At 33.1% G+C, this 22,610-nt stretch overlaps 1 protein-coding gene across 1 annotated transcript in view; it reads right to left on the bottom strand.

Moving 5' to 3' along the window:
* LOC110096748 (MADS-box protein EJ2) overlaps positions 1-22,121 on the bottom strand; it is a 38,680-nt gene extending 16,559 nt beyond the window's left edge. The window contains exons 1-2 of the mRNA XM_020822814.2: positions 21,872-22,121; positions 4,588-4,666 (exon numbers count right to left, since the gene is read on the bottom strand). Coding sequence (XP_020678473.1) covers positions 4,588-4,666; positions 21,872-22,056 — 264 coding nt within the window. The 5' untranslated portion in view covers positions 22,057-22,121. The remainder of the gene's footprint in view (positions 1-4,587; positions 4,667-21,871) is intronic.
* Positions 22,122-22,610: the final 489 nt, after the last annotated feature.

The following is a 22,610-nucleotide window of genomic DNA, read 5'->3' as shown; positions in this document are numbered from 1 at the left end:
AAGCAAAATAGAGAACGAAGGAGACACGAGACGCGGGCCTTAAACTAGACTAGATTTTAAACAAAACTTTAGCAAGTTTCGATCTAATTTAATAAATTTAACTTAACAATAATTATTAAAACTATTTATTTTATTTTATTTAAAAATACTTAATTTGCTTAATTTAATTTATTTATTTTAATTTGACAACAACTTATTAAATTAGTTAATTTAATTTTAAAATATTTATTTTTAAAACTATTTGATAATACTTATTAAATTAGTTAATTTAACTTAATAATAATTATTAAAATCATTAATTTAATTTTTTTTTTGAAATTATGTAACAATATTCATTAAATTAGTTAATTAGCTAAATTTCTTAATTTAGTCAAATTAAATTACTTAATTTATTTTCCTGAAAATTTTAAAGTTCGTCGGAAATTTTTCATTTTAAATCCGCCGGAAATATGTTGAAAGTCCGTTGGAAATCTGACACAAATCCATTGGAAATATTCCGCCGGAAATCCGTAGGAAAATCTACAGGAAATCAGTCGAAAAATCCACCATAATTTTTGACGTAAAATTTGTGCCATTAATTTGTATTTTTCCTATAGCAATGAAACTAAAACTTATAAAACTGAAATTGAGTTTTATGAATTTTACCCACTACTCCTATAAAGGATAATTTGGCACTCTTTATAGTGATACGCTAGACCCACACGGGTGAGTTGTGAGTATAATCCATTTGCATAGATAGGGCATTCTTGAGCATTTTTTAAGAAATTAGAGCTTTTGAAATAGGAGACTGAGATGAGTGAGTTTCTTCCCTCGGCCAAGAAAATTTATACCTGGAGAAGAGATAAAGAGTTATGCAAAATTTTGTAGTTCTCAATTTTTTGGATTTTTTTTTTTTACAAATTTCAACAAATTTTTTATTCTATATGTTTTATTTAATTAAAAAGATATTTTTTTTAACATTTTTGATTAAAAATAGTTCAAAAGTACTAAGTTGAATTAAAAAAAAAATAAATTATTGCTGAAAAAATACAAAAACTAGAATAAAAATCAAACTATGTTGCATATAAAAATAAATTGAACATGTGCATGCAGTGTCTGCCAACGGTGACTGGAAGGTTGGCTAGCCTGTCTCATTCTAGGCCCGATTTCAGGCCTAGGTAGTTTTCTTGTTAGCATTTTGGGCACATGGGATCATTTTTTAATATCCTACACTAGGGTTGTCAAAATCGGGTCACAGGTCGAGTTTGGGTCCAACCCGGAATTGACCCGACCCGCTTCAGACCCGGGTCAACCCGACAAGATCCGCAACCTGTTATCGTCTTTACGTTCGATCTAACAAAAAAAGGCGAGTGACGACCCAACTGGAAGGAACGTCGTGAAGGAGGCATTAGTTGCCTTTGCAAATCGACATTGACCCACTATTTTTTGACACGACTCGAATTTGACCCGTTTTTGTAGACATGGTAGAAAAGGCAACCTGGACCCGACCCGTATGGTTTGACCCAACACGAAACCCTAGCTAAGCATCCTCTTGTAGGGGAAATTTCGATGTATCGCATGTTGGAATGCGCGAGGGAATGTCCTGTCATCGTCGTTGCTTCCTCCTACCATTATCGTTGCTTCCGATCCAACAACAAAACAGTGTTTTCTTTGCTTTCGTCATCGTTGCTTCCACCTGTCATCGTCATTACTTCTGATCCAGCTACAAAACTGCATTTTCCTTGCCATTATCGTCGTCACTTCCGATCCAACTGCAGATGAACGGCCGATTGAGAGCTGAATTGTTGTGTCTTCTGACCTATATTTCTATGAATGTCAAGCAAGTACTAGCTACTGTCATAGTCGACATTGTTTCCAATCCAACTGTAGATGAATGGATACTTGTCTGCCAAATGATAATATATGGTATTTTATTATTTTTCAGACACCAAAAATGTCAAGGGAGCACTAGCTCAGTTGTCGTTGTCAAAGGAGTCGAAGAATAGCAGGAGAAGAGGAAAAGCAAACCCTAATAATCAGGTTTGTGCGGGACTGCGGGAAAATTGTCGCCGTTGCTTCTGATCCAACTGCAAATGAACAATGGGAGTGCAACCGAAGTTACGAACTGCAGAGGAATCAGGTCTGTAAGGGTCATATATGAGTCAATTTTGGGTTGGCGGGTTGATCCGGACCTGACCTGATTTTGTAATTGGGTCAATTTTGGGAACCCTAATCCAACCCATCTACCAAACAGTTTGACCATAACCCGAAATTTTTAGGTCGGGCTTTCGGGTCGTGTCAAATATTGACACCCCTACGAGCAACGCAGCTCCCTCCCTCTCAAGTCCCATCGTCGTCCTTACTTTTGATCCAACTCCAGAAGCACTGAAGTAGAACGACGAGCTCCCTCCAATTGTCGTCATTACTTCTGATCCAACTACAAAACCAAATGGCGAGCTCAGCTATTGTGGTTTTTGATCTGATAGGAAGGAACATCATTGAAGGAGGCGAAGAATGGATGGAGAAGAAAAAAAAAACAAACCTTACTCCCTAGCTTAGGCCTTCACTTGAGGACGTCGAGACCGCGCATGTGCAAGTGCAAGCCAACTAGCAGTGAACTGGTGGAGGAATCGGGTCTGGGAGGGGTAATCGAGTCAAATCTGGGCCAATTTCTTATTAGCGGGTTAACCAGGACCGATCCCGATTTTTCAAATAGATCAATTTTTGGAATCCGAACTTGACCCATCTACCAAATAGGTTGACCCCAACCCAAAATGGGTTGGGGTCGAGTTCGGGTTGTGTCAAATATTGTACACTTAATTTTGTCATTTTTGTATCCAAATCGAGCCTTTATGATCAATTTTAACCAAATTTGAAGAATTTAGAGCACATTATTTAATAATTTTGTTCTAATCGATGATTTAACTTCAAGGAAGGCTCAAAGGTCCACATTTATATTCAATGAACAGTTGCATCTTATAATTTTTCTAACAATGTAATTTTGCATTTATAATCATATGAAAGACTCAATATATATTTTCAAAGGGTATAAGATTCAACATTTGAAAATAGAGATAAATGATATATCTCCAAAATTTTCGCTTAATCAATACAAATCTCAAGGTAATATTTGAGTTGAAAACTTATAAAATTAAATTCAAGGTCATCCAAAATTTTGCTTCTACAAACCTACATATGAATTGAATATGTTGACATGACAAAACTACTGATACCAAAGGTGCTTTGATTGGAGTGCGAATGAGCCCAAATCAAGCACATAAAGGTGGTTGGACCTCGATTATTAATTGAAGGATTAAATTATCATCAAATCTTACATGTTTATAGTCAAATTGATTTGACAAGATGGGTCCAACAAGCCGACAGTCATTTAATTTTGATTTCTTGAAGGCATTGAAATGTAAAATAAATGATATATGATCAAATGAATAAAAAAGGGTTATTTGATTGAGTGTTATGAAATCTTGGTTGAATTTATAAAATAACACTCCTAAACGACTATAAATAGACCCTAACTCTCCACATGATGAGGGTAAATAATAGACATTGAAGAGAGATTAGAGATCTGAAAAAACTCTAAAGCTTTAACCATCATTTGATGTTGACAATCACTGCTAGCTATTGCCATCACTTGCTAGCGTCGCTGGACCACTATCACCTAATCCTCATTGTTTGACATTGTCTAGTTGTTATAGTATGTTTTCTATCATCTGATTGTTGTTGCCTGACTGTTGTTGTCTAACTACTATGACCTAGTTGTTGTTGTTTGTTTTCTATTGTCTGACTTACATTATATGACTACCATTATCATCTCTTCACTATTTTTTTCATTGTCTCAATTAAACTTATAGAAGAACAAGAATGCGCTCTCAATGTTGTGGCCTTATCTTCTCCAATTGTGGGGGCGAGCAAACTTCTTTAACTCCAAGTATATTGTGGATTATTTCAATTGGGCTAGATCTCGTGGTTTTTTTTTCTTTGCTGATTTTTCACATAAAAACTCTAATATGCTAAGTATTTTTTCTTATTTATCTCTGTGTGCTAGATCATTGTGCAAATATTCGATGTAAAACTTTTACTCTATAGCTGTGAATGTTTTACTGCATAATAATGGACAATAGAAGCTAGCAATGGGCTTAAATCACATTTTTAGTCCTACCTCTAAATTTAATGTTGGGAAAGTTGCAAATTTCCTTTTTTGAAACATGTTTATAACTTTTTCTCATTTGACTTTATACAATCTGTTGATGAATTTTTGCTCAGAGGCTAATTTAACGTTTATTGGAAGGACTTCAAGAAAATCTTTATTTTCTTACAGCAGCATAATCGCGTAATAGTAATTAGATGAGGTAATTTAAAAATTCTAACAAAAGAAGCATTGTTAACAGTTACAAAGCCTGAATGTTCAGTGTAATTAATCAATATTACCGAAAAAACGCTCAGGAATATTAACTTGGCAATTACTGTCAAATTGTCAGCATTAACTGGTTCATATATATGGTAATAAAATTTGAAAAAAATGTGAAAGTAAACATACAAGTAAAAATTAAAAATGTTAACATATTTGAGAGTTGAAATAAATGGTGCTACCTGTGTATCCTTGGATGGAACCGCGGACTCAGATGCAGTATAGCTGCACTTTTGGTACCTCCCAAGGGTTTTTGTCATGCTGCAATCAAAGTTAGAAGAATATAGAGATTCATGAATCATTCAATGTCCATTCTGCCACATAAATATGTAAATTATCTTATCAAAGTAAAGAATGCATTATGATTAGATTCTACCGTTAAACGTCAAATAACAATGCAGAAGAACTAGCTACAATGAAATTATAACAGAATAATGTTGTGTTAAGAAACTTATTGTGAATTTTTCATGGTGATGCACTTGTCTATATTCTTAGATAACGTCTTAAGAGTTCAAGAGTCACAATGGGTTCTTGATGCCTTAGAAATCACGATGATCATTTAGGACTCTTTTAAAGGAAGATCCTTCGAAGAGAGGCTTCCAAGTGACCTTTGGATGGAAAAAACCGTTGGTGTTGGCTTCCTCTTTATTCTAAACTATTGTGATGGATTCCCTTTCTGGGCCTGTGTCAGATTCAGTCCAGTTTCCTGAACATGTACTTCTTGACATCCAATTATTCATTGCACCATGAAGATCCACCTTTACTTTCTGCTATTTTGCTTATGGAGCTCCTTCCAATATCCCCTCCATAGCCTGCTGAAAATGTATGATTGCAAGTAGGCAGCTTATACAGTTTATTTTGATACACAGCATAGAGTATTGCACCAATGTGATTTGATGTTTGCCTTGGATGACATCATATCATATGCAATATTACCTGATAGAAGTTCGTATTGAGAGCCTTAGTTTTTATTTCTGGTACATTTACATATATTTGTTAAAGCACTAATAGGATGCAATGGAACAGCTAAAATCATTGAATTTATTATACTTCTACTTTTCTCTTTTACTAAGTTAACATTTTTTGGTGGACAAATCCGTCGCAGAATAAAGAAAATCGGTCGCAAAATACGGTTTGCGTCGAAATATAATATGACGCAAAAAGTGACGGAAAAAATCCGCCGCAAGTTTTTCCAACAGATTTGTGATAGATTTTCTGCGGAATTTTAGCCAAAAAAAAATCACAAATTCTGTCCAGCCGAGCGGACTGACCATTGTCTGCGGCTGACCAAACTGCCCGAGCCTGATCGGATTGCCCACTGCCCGTGCCTGACCGCACTTCTTGTGCCTGACCGGCTGTTGAACCCTGCTCTACTCGTCAAAAATCATTGCCCTTATCCACTCGGTCGAGGAGACAAAACAATATAAAAAACTTATTTTTTGTTTTAATTTATATTATAACTTATCTTGGACGGATTTGTGGCGGCAATTTTTGCCGCAAATTCGAGGCGGGAATTGCTGCCACAATCCATTTCAATTCCTCCGTAAGAAAATCGTTGAAAATTTTCATAGCAAATTTGTAACCATTTTCAACAAAAAAATAATCCACCGTAAAATTCGCTGCATACTGCTAACTTTTTTGATGTGATTTTAACAAACACCTTACCTTTAAGAACTAGTTTTCTATAAACATCAATCATTCATTAACCATGGTAAAAGTCTTATGGAACTCCTCCATGATGAAATAATTAGGTATTATAAAGGGCGCTGTTGGACAATTCCTTAACATTGAGTGATGCCAAAAATTTAAAGAAAAGACATGACAGAAAGTTGATTTCATGACATACAGTTTTGAATTAATTTTTTTGATGAAGCAACATGGAGCAATGTATCAAGTTTTTATATATTGGTATTGGAAAGTTGCATAAGGGGACCTTTTACTCGAACTAATTGAACGATTTGTGCAGATAACATTGCCTTAATGGAAGAAAAAAGACTTCTTATATATGATATATTTGAATGCCCTAAAAAAAATTACTGACACGTTGATTTCATCAATACTCAAAGCCAATTCCAAAGTCATGCTCATAAACTTATGTGAATGATAAATTAGAACTCATGGAAAGGAAAAAAAAAAACATAACTTCTGATCTAACTCTAGCATATTCAGCACATGAAATATTTGAACAAATTGTAACCGCTCAAATTTTTAACTATCAAGGTATTATCAGTTCTGACTTAATGGCCTCACAGTTTTATCTTGTTGGGTTAACTTTTTAGGAGGTTATCATCCAAGTATTGCTCCAGCACGAGCATGCTTAATAATGGAGTTTTTTAATGAAATTCTAACTATTACACCAAAAGATACCTTTATGCGTAAAAATTTAAATTTTTTTAGTTAAGAGATTACACACAAATAATATCAAATATTAATTATCATGTAACATTCATTAACTATGTAATGCTCTTTAATTTTTTTATCTAATTGCCATCGGTATACTATTCATGATTAAAGATTGAAGAGTAAGACTTTCAAAAGTACATCCTACATTAAACTTAACCATCAAATCTAAATAAAATTATAAGATCTTAAATTAGAGCTATCTAATATCATCTATCAATATTAAACAGCAAAATAGATTCTATAATTCAAAATATATACACATCTATATTTATTCCCAAAAATCATATACAATACTTGGAATCTATGCAATCATATCATAACTATTATGTCCTAATTACAAAAGAAAAAAAAAAAACTGAAGAATCTTGACCAACCTCACACCCCTGTTTTCCTACTCTAATTTGAAATCATTTAACCACATTTAATGAGCTTAAAAAATCCAGCTGGTCATCAAAATTTACAACTGAAATCATAGCATAACAAAAGAGCAATATGCATATCAACAGTCAAATCATAATAGTTGCATCTATATGATCATTGAATCAATGAAAAAATAATGAAGTTTACATACAATAATAGTATAATATATAAAATACTACAGTATGGAAGTCAGTAAAATAATAAATTATTATGAGTGTCAAATCTATAAAGCAATCGTTGTATTGTAATATCAATCAGTACAAAAATCATATAAAGTATCAAATCAAAACATCGATAAAGACTGTCGAAATCATATCAATACAATACAATTATAGAAGTATAATCATACTATTAATGTATTATATATCACGTGCTTAATATATCACATGTTTAATATCAGTATAGTGAATCAGTAGTATCAAATAATATATGTATCTAAATAATAGGTAACAATAACAATCCAGTGGCAGTAATATAATAATGCAATAACAGTAAATTCGTGCAGTAACCATAAATTCATAAAATAATAAGAAAAATGCATCAAGAATATGCATTTAAGTAGTCACATTAAATAAGTAAGAAATTATGGCTATCACGATATTTTTCAGTGTTAGTATCAATATTAATAAACTGTTGGTTTGCTAAATAGAGTCGTCACTCTTTGTACGTCGGCACAGTAATAATCTCCTTATGACTCCCAATAAGTCTATCACGTGAATTAATATAGGATAACACCAAACAACTTTATTTAAAGGAAAACATGTTGGCCAACCATCCTGTACAGATTACTCAGTATCCAACCAACAGGTCAACCAATCTTTACTTATCTTTTATACGACACGGATATTATTATCAAAAGATTAAAATAGTAATAACAACTAGCTTCGTTTATAATATATTGCAACAAATAAAGCATAATTGAGCATAATTTAGAAAATGCTAAAATGTACTAACACTAGATAATAAAAATCATACTAAGCAAAAATTTACATTTTTAGAATTTGACAAAATTAACAAATATTATATAAAATAATATTTTGAAGCTTTAGTTAAATAAAATCACTATTTTTAGACATCAAAATAAATTTCTACTAGATAAAAATCGATTTACTTTCAAAATCACTAGGTGAAAAATCTTAAATAAATATTCTAAATATTCATAATCTCGATCTCTATAATATAAAAAAGTTACACGATGAAAATTTTATCAATATAAAGTTATTCACGTCTTTCGATAATATAAACACAAATTTGATTAGAAAATATCAAAAATACAAAATCTTTGAAATAAAAAATAGGGTAAATCATTTATGGCTTCAAGCATTATAAAAAAATATTTATAAAATAAATTGTTTTATTTAAAAAATATCGATGAAATCAATTTGTAAAAACGGACACCTAAAGATCCTGAAATCCTCATTTGTACCAACAAGTACCAATTTCTTAAGGATTTTCATCAGTGCCTAAAAATTACGAAAAAATCTGTGTAAATAAAAAACTACGATCAAAATGCTCTGTCGAAAATGGATTACGATTTGGAGTTATAATGACTTCAAAAAAAATTGGTAAAATCAAAATTGGTGTTATTACACAATGATTCGAGACTTCGAGTGACATGAAGATACTGACGAGACAGGTCACGTACTCACTGGCACGTGGGATGTTTTTGGGTAAAATTGTGTTGATTTTTGGTTTCCGGGCCAATCCAAACCTGACCCGATTTTACAAAAGGGTCGAAATCCCTAAACTGAACCCGACCTGATTATTGTTCAATTCAACCTAAACCCAAAATTTTCGAGTCGGATTTTTTTATTGTGTCAAATATTACCCCTGACCAGAAGGTTGGTATGATTATAGTCTTCTGCCGCACCAAATTAATGGAAGAGATTTTGTTTGGCTTTTTGATGTAGAACGGGTAGGAGGGCTCTGCTAGGAAGAGGATCTCTTCTTCAAAATCTGACAGCAAGTTCTGATTTCTTGCCCAAAACCTGAGAAGAATCCTCTCAGATTCTCTTACTGGAATTGGTGGACAGAAAGCTGTCCTTCTTGGACAGCAATTGGAAAAAAAAAAAGCACTCCTGCTGGTCGGGAGGCTAGGGGAAGATGCTGGAGTTCCACACTTCAATGTCCGGAAATCCTCGGGCAGCAGTTGAAGCCTTCTCCAAACATCTGGACAGCAAGGAGGGCAGTTAGAATTCCTGGACAGCACCTGTACAGGGAGTAAACAGCTGCTAGGGTCCCGTCTGGATTGCTGAGCTATTGCTGAGTTTGGGAGTCCGGGTAGCTTTCCTTTCAATCCAGAATTTTTGGACAGATGTAGAACTATTCAGAACTAGGTGGGGAAACTAATGAGTGGAGAGAATTTTGCTTAAGGTTAGGGAAAATCAAAGGGGCAGCAGCTTAGGTTGAGATTGGGTGGGGAATTAATGAGAGTAATTATGGAGATTAAGGGGATTGGAGAGAGGAAGTGGACCCCAATTACTTAAGTGAATTAATCCTTAAATTTGAAATTAAATTAATTTCAGTTTTAAAGCTGTGATTAATTCCTTAATTGAAGGGAGGAAATTGAGGGGGGTATTTAACTCCTAATGCAAATTTGAACTTTGAATTTGAAATTCAAATAGCATGCAATCAAATCCCTTAATGAAACATTAAAGGAGAGGGGACCACTAAGGGGGCCGACGGTATGGTGAGGGGAAGAGATTTAATGTGAGTATTCAAGGCTTCATAATTTGGTTTAATGAGTTAGGAAAGTAATGAAATAAATCCAATTTAAATTTAAAATTCAAATTGATTTAAATTAAGTACTTTCCTAAAATAGATGAACCAAATTAGGAAAGAATTTGCAATTTGAATTTGAATAATTTCAAATTCGAAGGAGACAAACAAGAATGGCCGGCGGTGGAGGAGCTAATGGGGGAAGGTGGTCGGCGGCCAAGAGGGTGGGATCGGGTGAAGGTAGCCAGCGGCTATGGGGAAAATTTGTAGAGCTTGGTATGGAGGTTGGGCCAAGGGGTTGAGCGGGGAGGAGGAAAGATGAAGAGATGAAAACGACTACGGGGAGCAATAAAAGAAACAAAACAAAAATAAAGATAAAACAAAAGATAGAAGACAAGAACTGCGAGCCTCGGATACTTCCGACGACTGATAGGTGATGCTTTGCCCTTCTCCAAGGGACTTCAATTCACGAGCCTGGACCCATCCTGCGGCTGGTGAAGATTTCGATTCCTCTCATAGGAATCTCACTAACGCTCTCTCACGAAGAACACAAGTGTGGAAAACACAAAATTTTCATATCAAACTAACCATCCTATTACAATAGCTTAAGGCCCTATATATAGGCCATAACATGAGAAAATAAAAAAAATTACAAAAATGCCCCTTGGGCCATAACACTCAAATAAACTAACCTAGGGGTAAAACAGGAAATAACATACAATAATAGCTAAAATTCATAAAATAAATTTTAAATAACAATTTAAATTAGAGGGGTCGATTTACGATGCCTAGTGTGATAGATGCGCCAGATCTTCGTGCCGATGTCCGCTTCAGTTTTTCTCCTAATTGTGGGGGCTAAAGGAGAGTCATTTAAGGTTTGGTGTGATACCTAGAGATGATGATTCCTGGGAGTGGACGTAGGTCTTTGTTTGACCGAAAAACTATAAAATTATGATGTGCTCATTCAAATTTTTATTTTAAGCATTTTACTTTTATGTAATTTATTTTTCTGAAATTTGCATGTTGAAAAATTCATGGTTGATGTTGAACAATTTTTGTTAAGTTTATTAGGTTCCGCATTGGGTGATCAAATTATTTATTTTAAGTTATTGAAAATTAAAAAAAAAATGTTCTAAATCTTTTTTTAATAACTAATTCAACCCCCCAACCCCTAAATTTGTTTTTTTAAATTGTTCTAGAGAGGAATAATTATAGTTTGTTCCTTCACGCCTCTGATCTCAGTTCGGGCAAATTAACTTGTTTTAATTTTATTGATATTTATGCTTTGGAGCTCACCATTTCTAGAAAAACAAAAAACAAAAAATGTATATCATAAAACCATCAAAAGTGCTTAGCTTCCTAAAAAAGAAAGTGTCCTTGCACCATGTATACACTTGAAAATAAAGGGGATTCTTGGTGAAACTAGCCTTATTCAGATCATGGCAATTTTCTTCTAAGTATATGGATTATGATCAGGTTTATGGAAATGAATGCAACATATATCACTCTGTTTAAAATTGCGCAATGAGAGGCGCGCCTCTGCGCAATTTGACCCAAAACCGCCTCAAGGCTTACACAATTCCTCTCCTGGCAGAGGCGTCTTGGTTAGAAAATATTAAAAGGATTTTTCTTTATTAGATTTAAATAAGAATTTGACTTTTAACAGGACACAATGGTGAAAAAGGATTCATGTAGCCAACCCAACGTAGTGGGACAAATGCTTGATGTTGTTGTTGTTGTTGTTGTTACTTAAATATTCACTATGTATTCAAATTATGTACATAATATTTGAATACATAGAATTGAGCTTATATAAAACTCCTACCAACAATACATAATCATTTTTTTTTTTAATTTTATTTCTTTAGCATTGAAGAAAACTAGATTTATCATCTATAATAATAGGCATATCTCTTAGGGAATCTCTATCGAAAAACTCATTTTCCACTACAAAATGTAGTAACACTCAAAATACAGTAATTCATCTTCAACCGAACTCTATTTCATAACACTAAAAAAATATTCTATGTATATTCTTTCTCCAAATGAAAAAAAAAAAAAGACATTTGTGAACAGTGTGTTCACATCGCAAGAATGGAGATGGTTTTCGTGTTTGGGTGGACCAGCTCGTGGATGGCAAACGTTGGTTTAGCGTTCGGTTGGAGATGGCCTCGGTGCATATGTACACTTTCATGCTAACTCTATTTGGCTCTTTATCAAGATATATCAATTGTGTTAAACTAGGTACACTAACAGAATAATCTCAGTGAAATTGCATGCTTAACATAAATGATGCATTCCTAAGATTTTTTATTTCAAATTTGTTCAAAAGAAAATTTTAATTTCATGCAATATGCTTATAACACTATTTGTTGATATAGTATCATTGACATCTAACACTAGGAATAAATTTATTTTCATTGACCTTATAATAAATTCATAGATCAAGAGTATTTTCTTTAAAATCGAAGCAATCAATCACTTGATCATAACCCATTGAAAATATACTTCATCTAAATCATAAATAAATTATTAATTTATATATCATATTTGTTGATTTTGAATATTCAAAGTTTTTGGTTGCACCATACATATTATTTCAATATTTCTTCAATTTCAACATTAAGAAAAGTCTTTGTATTCATCTAATTTAGCTCTAAGTCACAATGAGTCACTTACGTCATAATCATTCAAAGACAATTCTCTAATAAAATTTAATAGGCGTTATCTTTTTAATCAATGCATTTATTTGAGTGAAACTTTTATCAGCTAAACATTATTGATATCTTTCGACATTTCCTTTTAATCTCATTAGATTTTAAAATTCATTTATAAGCAATCAAATTTGTTTCTTTAGCAATTTGATAAATATCAGTTGTTATTATTTTTCATTAATTTCATCTCACACTCCATGATTTTTATCCTTTTTTTTGAGTGATTCATTATTTAACTTAATTTAAAGAGATTGAATCATCTTCTAATCCCATATAAAGCTCATGTTCTTGGAGATACATGATATAATCATCAAGAATTATTGTTTGATCTTCTCTCCCAAGTAGATCTTCATAATGAAACATTCAAAATAAGTTTATTGGGGTTCATCTATATATGTGTTTGAGGTAACTTATGATTGTCTTGATTATTTAGATTTGTAATTTGAATGATATTATACTTATTTACTCTATCATTTTTAGTTATAACTATAAAATAATAGCATATTCCAATTCAAATATAAAATCCTGGAGTTTATCGATCCTATCATGCATATATATTCAACACCCCCAATGTATTTACCATTCTATCTCAAAAAAAGAACTATTTGATGCATCATTAAACTTAAAGCCCCTCAAATTTTTGGATAGCCATAAAATAATAGCTTATAGTTCATGAATTCGATTTGTTTCGTTGAACTTCTATGCCTTGGCCTCACTTGGATTGTTACGGGTGGAATCTGATTGTCTTGATCTATTAGGTTATTCTGTTGCCTCAAACCTCAAAATTTGTTGTTCTTGGGGGGGAGGGTGAATTTTTCTTTTCATACTACACCCCGGTGCTGTATACCCGAGTGCCCCAGCCCTAATCGACAGAGAGTAGAGCGTCACAGCACTCTAGATGCAGCGTAGCAGTGCTGCAAGTTTGAGTGCCACAACACTACGAGTTTGAGCACCGTAGTATACATCATCAAATCGAGAGGTTTGAGTGTCGCAGCGCTGCGATACAGGCTGAACGATTTTCTTTCTCGTTTTTCTGAAGGGTTGTGTCCCTTGGGGTTATTTACTTAATTTTCTATTGTATTTGTATATTGTGAGACAAGGAGAATTGTGCATGTGAGAAGAGAACACAAGGAGAGAGCAAGAGAGAAGAAAGATATGTACTTATTTCTCCCTAATTTCATAGTGAATTTATTGGTGTAGTGTGGCTCCATGATTTTTTCCCTATTTTGAATTTTTCCATGTTAAATCCCAATGTCTTATTTTTTTGCTTCTTTTACTTTCTTGCTTGTTTCGTCATTAACTCATTATGGTGTTTACTCATCCCCAACATGGATATCCCCAGACATAACCATGTCTAATACTAAGCTTCATTCAAGTTCACAACTTTTATGAAGTTTTAACTTTTATTTTCTTAGAACTCTATTAAAGATATAGAATGCAATCCTTAAAGCTTCTCTAAGAATTGACTCTAGCAAAGAAAAATGATTTATCATACATCTAATTGTATCTTTGGGGTCCACTTTCATCTCTCTTTATAATAATTTGGCTTGGAGACGCTAACATTATGTATTGACGAACGATGCCATATTTTGCATAATATTTTGAAAAGGGTCAAGATATTGTTTACTTTATCCATAATATATACTACAATATTTACCACTACAATCAATTATGGCATTGCATTTTCTTAATTAATTTTTAACTTTAATTATAAAGGTTTTAAAGATATCCAATTATTTGTCTTCTCATTTATTAATTATAAGCACTTGTAATGAGAACAATTATTTAAGAATGTAATAAAATACCATTAATCATTTCACAAAGTTGTAGAAAATTGACCACAGATATCAGTATAAATTAATTTCAAGATGCATAAACTCTTGTTGGCATCAAATTTTTTTATATTTGTTTATTTTTCATTAATAAAAAATTAAGAGATTAATCGAGATTTTTTTTAGGACATTTAGGCCATTTAAGACACTCACACACACAATGCATACATAAGGACTCGAACCGAAGACCTCTTAGTTGTAAGCCTAAGCTCACAACCAACAGGCCAATGTGAGCTGTGTTAATCGAGAATTTTATCTAACATAAATCTTTCATTTAATTATTTAGAAATATATTAATGTCATAATATAAAATAATTCTTGTATATGAGTTTATATTTTGCACCAAAAAATATTCATATATAGGATTTCAATAATCTGTACGACAAAAGTATTTGATTTATATAAATTATCAATCACATTACCGGAATTAATAATATTTGAATGTTAAATGAAATTAATTTTTTTATTTCAAATTAACAGGAGTAATTAGATTTATCCAAATAAGAAATAAAAATTAAATCCTATCAAGATGATGATGTATAAGAAATTCTCAAGTGAATACAAATAATAATAAGATTTTAAATATATTCTATAAAAGCCTATTGCCTCAAGAGAAACTTTATTTTCATTTCTTAGATAGATGATTCTTTCAGTATCAATTAGTACTCAAATCTTTTACTAATCCTATATGATCACACTTATGAAAGTAGTTATATTTATATATATAATTAGTATAGTTCGAACAATCACAATTTTTTTAAAATTTGCTCTTTGTTCAGTGCTACTTCAGATGTGAAGGATGGAGGATGTCTAGTCTAGATAGTTGCATCAAAGAATAATGACGATGTGCCCTTTTTATATTTAAAGTTAATGTCGTTAAGCACTGTAATATTATTTTAATTGGCATATATGAAATAAACATTACTTGACAATAATAAAATAATTTTCATAATTGATTATAATGTCATTCACCTGTACATTTATGATGTTACGCATTATATATATATGTGAAATTAATAAGTAAGGTGGTCATAAGATATCGAGGATAATATTAAAATTAGGAATTAAAAATAATAATTTGTAAATTATACTATTTAAAATAGTAGTTAATAAACACTATTAATAAATCCTGTCAATAATATGTTTTTTTGCCAGCTTATTATAAGCGGAAATAATTCAAAATTATATCATATTTATTATTGTAATAAGGCTAAAAAATGATCTTCTTTGGGTATGATTATTTAGCATTAATTTATATAAATTTTTAATGTTTTTAAAATAAATAAATCATAATAATGGATGTCACTTTGGTAATATATTATTTGAAATTTAATGTATGTTTTAAATAATAAATGATAACTATAAGTAAGAAAAAATCAAATTAATATTTGTATTTATCCAATATGACTGTATTTGGCCAATATGAACAATTTATTTCTTTAGTAACACTTCTTTATAATAATTATGCACTCCATTTTTTTTGGATAAAATTTCTATAACTGAAAAGAAATTGACTAATCACTATATAAATATATATACATATGTGTGTATGTATGTATCTCTCATTAATGATTTAATAAAATAATTGCTCAAATATTATTTGTTGAAAATAGTTGAAGATGAAAATTAAATTCATTGGGTTTGATTCTCATGTCAAATCATTGATCAGAGTTTATCAAATTAAAGCATATCTTGTTGGATCTTTTTGGAGGAAGATGAAGTTCCTCTTGAACTTCTTGGATGAAAGAGAGAGAGGGAGGGGGAGAGAAGAAAGAAAGAAAAAATCAGAACTAATCTTATTGCTTAATGGCTTGCAATACAGAACCTATTACAATAATCTCTATTTATAGAACAATAGAACTAACAAGATAAAATGCACCTAAGGAACTACAAACCTAAAGCTAGACCAATCACAACAATCTCCACCTTTGAGTCAATCCATCCATCTCCAAAATCTGCCGCCACAACTAAGTTGGCGTTTTCTTTGGTCTAATTAGCTCATTGCCGTTTCAACAAATCTTGACAAATTTTCTTGAAATGTCCTTTTTTATGGCAATAGAAATTTTGTTACCAAACTTGTGTTTTCCTCTTGCTATCAGAACGTTGCCAACAATTTCCTTCTTTATCCTCATTCGTACACTGAAGTTGTTCGGATACCAAAACCGACTTCACCTCGGTCATGGTCAACATTTGCTTACCATACATCAATATATATATGATGTGCTCATAGGCTTTTAACAGTGAGCTAAGATAGATGATGCCATGCTCTCCTTCATCAATCCACACGTCAACATTCTTGAGATCAAGAATTATTTTGTTCAAGTCATCCATATGATTTCAAAGATCCTCTGATTCTTCCATTTGAATGGTATACAACTTCTTTTCCAATAACAACCGATTTGTTAGGGATCTCTTCAAGAACAAAAACTCCAACTTTTGTCATACCTATAATGCTGACTCTTCTGATGCAGCTTCTCTCAAAACTTCATCACCCAAAGAAAGCAAGATTGCACTGTGCCCTTTCAATTGTATTTCCATATCTTTGACTCTATCAGTGATTGCAACCAACTCTTTTGCTGAAATGGCATATGTAATTCCTTAATGCACCAGTAATGCCTTCATGTTGATTTGCCATAGGTTGAAAACAATTTCTTTAGTGAACTTGTTAATGTCGAACATTTGAATCGACATGATCATAAACCTATACATGCTAATGCACAACCTTAAAAGATCTAGGAAAGATGTACCATTTCTAATTATGCAAGCAATGTTGTGCTCTTGTAGACAAGGGTGAAATGTTTTTTCGTGCCACTCTGCTAGGTTGGGCCCTAGCCGTCATCTGCTCCAGGGAAGTTTTCTTCCTTCCCTAGTTTTTTTTTTTCTATGTTGTTAGTTATTTTCCTTTTTGGTTTTATGGCGCCTCTCCGTTTTAAGGATCCCAATTTTTTGAATGGGTCTGCTTCTCTTTCCTTTAAGGATGTGTTATCTGGTGTGTCTTCTACTTTTGTTCACTTTCCAAATCTTAAAGTTTCATCTCACTATGGTTTGCAGGCTTTGTGGCTTTCGGAAGCGGAAATCCTATCTCTTGCTACTCCCCTTGAATTTGCCCTTGTGGGCAAGTTCCCAAGCCGTAGGCCATCTCTTAATGCTATTAGGAACTTTTTTCTTCAATCTTAAATTGAATGGTGAATGCTTAGTCACTGTCCTAAATCAACCGAATGTTTTGATTAAGCTCTTTAACGATGTGGATTATTGTAGGATTTTTGCTCATCGGTCCTATTTCGTGAGTAACTGCTACATGAAATTGGTTAAATGGTCTTCTTTCTTGGATATTGAGGTTGAATCTTCTATCATCCCTATTTGGATTTCGTTTCCTAATCTATGGCATCACCTTTTCGCTCTGCATATTCTCCATGGCCTTGGATCCTTCTTTGGTAAACCCATAAAGATCGATAACCCAACTTCCTCTGGCTCGCAGTCGTCCGTTGCTCGCATTCTGGTAGAACTTGATGTTACCAAATATTTTTCTAATAAAATTTGGGTTTGCTCAGATAACGTAGGTTACGTGAAGTCTATGTTTTTGGAAGACTTCCCTACTTATTGTGTGCATTGCAGTTCTTTAGGCCATTCGAAGGTGGAATGTTGTTGAGGTTTGTGAACCTAACAATTGCTTAATTAATTTGGTAGCTTTTCCTAGCGAAACTCCTGATCCTAATGTTGATGTTAACGAGGGTGAAAATGCACTTTCTAATGATTATAGGGACCATGATTGTGACTCACATGCGCATGGGATTTCATGTTCTACTCATGCTTTAGGGGGTGCTCGAGTTTCGGATGAACTGAGTAATTCGAATGATGTGAGTTCTGGGGAGGATATTGGAGTTGGGGGGCCTTTAGTTGATGTGCCTTTATATGTTGTTTCTAGTGTTGGGATGTTAGCTCACATTGTTATGGATAATGTAGTGGGGCAATGTTATTGGTTAAATTATGGAATTTCTTCAACTAGAGGGGAGGAGACTGATGAGTTAGAATTGGATGCTCGAGATAACTTTGACCTAAGTATTCTTCAAATTGCATATGCTGGTTTTTTCAAAAAGAGTGTTAATCATAAAAAATGTAAGCCCAAAAAGAAATGATTCTTCTTTTTGGTATTTGCTTGGTTATGGCTTTATTGGTTATTTTTGAGTTTGGATTAAGTTGTTGCACAGGAATCAGATCAGGACAATGATGAAGCAGGTTTCCTGCATGCGCCTTGGATGGTCATGGCTATGTTGGCAACCTAGGCGGATGTTTTCACTATCCATTTTGGTAGATTTCATATTTCGGCAATTACCTTTTCTTCCTCCTTGGATGGCCCAATCCTGACAACCAGGTAGCAGTCTGAGTCAGTCTGAGTACTTTGTTGCGTTCAGACTATTTGGCCCTCACAATTATTGTATTCCTCTAGTTGTATTTTTGCTCTTTGTGGCCACTTTTTTTTTGTTTTGGCTCTGTGGTGTAATGTTTTTTTATCTAATGAATTTCGTTTTTCTTTAAAAAAAAATCTTTAATCAAGAATTGCAGCCCAAATTTGACTACAAGAATTTTACCTAAGCCGCAAAACTGCAGCCTCGCCTTCATTTTATTTTTATCTATCATAAAAGTAAAATAAAATAAAAATCTCCCATCTTCATACATGATAAAACCTATACAAAATTAAGGATAGGTCTCATAGTTTATCTAGCTATGTCAATTATAATATTTTAGTTTTATTCAAATCTCTTTTTTACTGTCATTCTATTGGCTGCATTACCTTCTTGTGTTGGAGATTTTTCCTTGAGCGGGTTTGGAGATTGGAGGATTATGATGGCGGGGTTGAGTTTTTTTGCAAAAAGATTACGTTGATTGACTACTTTTTTATCTTTCTTTTTTGGGCAATGGCTCCTTGTCGCCCTAGATTGTATCTAGGCAATTTTATTTTTTTGAGTAGTAGGGGACTTTTGGCTCATAGATTTTCTTTCTTTCTTTTTGTAGCTCTTTCAAGTATTAATAAGTTGAAGGTCCCCCTAAGGACCTTGTAATTTTTATTTTATATTATTGTGTAAGTCCCTCCGTGGGTTAACAAAAAAAAGGTACGTCTCATAAGACCAATAAATATTAATTCTCAAATAAATCAACATTTGAGTAGGCTTATATTGAGATCAATAGAGTTTAATATATAATTAATATTTATATTTGAGCTCACCTTAGAAAATTTTAACAAATTACTTATTGAGACCTATACAATTATCTTATTTGTGTAGGCTTCTCTAAATCATTGTTACCATGCATCCTATAAACAGAGGATCAATAAGTGAGCCAACAAAGGTCCCCAATCAATTGCTATAGGCAGCTTAAACTCTTTGGAAATGAAATAAAATATAATAAATTCTTTCTATCTCCTCATTTTCTTCTTCACTGATGTCATTAAATTCAGACGTTGCTCACTAAGATGGCTATAGAACTCACTGTTTATCATATTTGGAGACGATGAATAATATTACAATTATACATACTGGTACTGCTTGGGTGATGTTGAAAGGTTTTTCCACTGCAGTGAGAGATAGGTCATCCACCGTTGCTTAGTTTGGTCGATGTGCGAGTACAGTTGGGAACTTCCCAATCCGTGCTCGATTCTCTCGAGTGACAACGCCTCTTAAGTATGTCCCAATCAAGTGTGGGCCAGGAGGTTTTTGGGGTGGGTGCTTCTTCTAGGTCAGCTAAGGATTAGTCATGCCGCCAAGCGCCCTTTTGGGGGTGGTAGCTCGTGGGTACCCGTTTCCAGAAAAAAAAAAAAGTAGGCCACCCATTACTTTGATGTGAAAGCTGATGAATAGTCGCTAAACTTCATTTGGGATAATTTTTTTAGTAGAAATTTTTTATTTTAAAGAATTTTTTAACTAAAAAATTATTTTAGAAAAAAATAAAATGTATCTCAAATTTACTGCAAGTCCGTAATCCATCACATTCTCTTACCTTCTTTACTTTTTTTTTATTGTCTAGGGATATTTTATCGGATATGGGTTATTATGTAATTTTTATTTACCTATTAAAACAACGCATTGTCACATCAATGTCTTGAATACAAAAACCCATTAAAATATTTAAATCACATCAACAAAAATAATCAATATTAATTTATTTAAAGTGTGTTTGTGTGTGTATATATATATAATATAAAATTTATATATTAAAAATAGAATTACATAAAAAACTTCGTTTATGTAAGTGCATCCTTTAATAATTCATATGACAATAATAAGATAAAACAAATATTTAAAACTAAATGATAGTTAAACAAAAGCAAAAAATCAATACTACATTAATTTCATTTTAAGAAAAGCCAAACATATTCAAATTTTAAACATTTATGTTTTTGGCCAAAGCTCATCATCCTATGTTTTTAAACAAATTTTAAGCTCATCATCCTATGTTTTTGGCCAAAGCTCGTTTCTTTACAGAATTCCTATAGCTTCTTTGAACTCAGGACACTCCTGAAAGACATTCTATTGCCAGTACCTCTATGTAGAGCACCCAAAGCTTCTATGATTCATACAGTAGCTAAAAGAAAAAAAATTATTTATTTACTTCTGCTAGCAATTTAGCGATAAAAAAAAAAAAAAATTTCTCAAGAGAAGAAACTCCTTTTACTTACCAATCCCTAGAGATGGATATTAAAACAATCTAGCTTAGAACTAACTCCGCAGCTGGTGCGTATGTGATGTTTATAAATTTGTCTTAATTTATTGTCCCAAAAAAACATTTAGAACTAACTGCTCATTTACCTCTCTGTCCCCCAATCCCAGAATGACCTCGCTAAAACCAAGATGAGAAAATATTTATCCAGCCAAAATTTTATCCAGCCAAAATCATCAGATCACAAAAAAAAATAAAAATCACGTATTTTGGTGGACCCTGAACCCTTTTGTGGTCTTTGTTGAATTTCTGGGCAATTAAAGCATTACTCAATCAAGCATAGCAAGGGTAGAAAGTCCTTAGACATTTCACCTACATAAACAAATACCAAATGTTCCACCAAAAAAAACTAAAATCTAAAAGAACCCCATTATCGTCGACCCCTACCCTTCCAAATCTGTCAAAACACACAAAAAAGCAAGTAACCAGTCTCCACAACGAATACCTAGACACTGCAACACAACCCCTGTGTGACTGTGTCAGCGAAATCATCATTCCAAACGAAGAACAAATAAAACTGTAGCTAAACAGAATGATCGAGCAATCTCCCAGCACAAATCAGTTTCTAGGTTTCAAAAACTGAATCAATCAATCAAAACCGTAAACAATCAAATCCACGATAATCTGAAACACGATCAGCTAGCAAATGAATAAATGGTCAATACCTAGTACTGCTGCAGAACTCAAAGAGTCGGCCGCGGTTGGAGAAGACGATGAGCGCAACCTCAGCATCGCAGAGCACTGATAGCTCATAAGCCTTCTTCAACAAACCGTTCCTCCTCTTCGAAAAAGTCACCTGCCTGTTTATCTTGTTCTCAATCCTCTTCAACTCCACTCTCCCTCTCCCCATCTTCCGCCTCCTCTCTCTCTATCTCTCTCCTCCTTCCCTGTTCGCTTTATCTGTTCCACGAAGTTCCCTTCACGTACATAGTAGAGCTACAGCAGGATTAATTAGCTTCTACAGTGCTCGAACTTTACCAGAAAGGGCAGTACGAAGTGGGATTAAGGATGTACGGTAATAATATTGTGGTATTAATTAAGTGATTAGGGTTAAATATAATTAATTAATTTCATTAACTTTTTATCGAGGAACGTAGCGGCAAACCTTAAACCAACCGATTTTTAGGTCGTCGGACACGTTTCGACTGAATAGTGGTTGATGATTCTATTAAAAAAAACGGGTACTTTATTTACTGAAATACCCCTAATTTGGGCTGGGCTGGACTGGGCTGGTCGGTCGGAGAGAAACGCGGGGAAAGTGGCAGCGGAACTTGCGGGCAGACAAAGAAGCATTTAGGTCACGATTTGGACAGCGTCCTAAACAAATGCAACATATAATAAATAAATAAAGCACTTTATTCTTTCTCTTACATATATATATATATATATATATATATATATATA

The sequence above is a fragment of the Dendrobium catenatum genome, unplaced genomic scaffold, assembly GCF_001605985.2.
Source record: "Dendrobium catenatum unplaced genomic scaffold, ASM160598v2 fragScaff_scaffold_1023, whole genome shotgun sequence".
NCBI lineage: Eukaryota > Viridiplantae > Streptophyta > Magnoliopsida > Asparagales > Orchidaceae > Dendrobium > Dendrobium catenatum.
The sequence above is the reverse complement of the archived record's forward strand: the minus strand, read 5'-3'. Positions and strand labels throughout refer to the sequence as shown.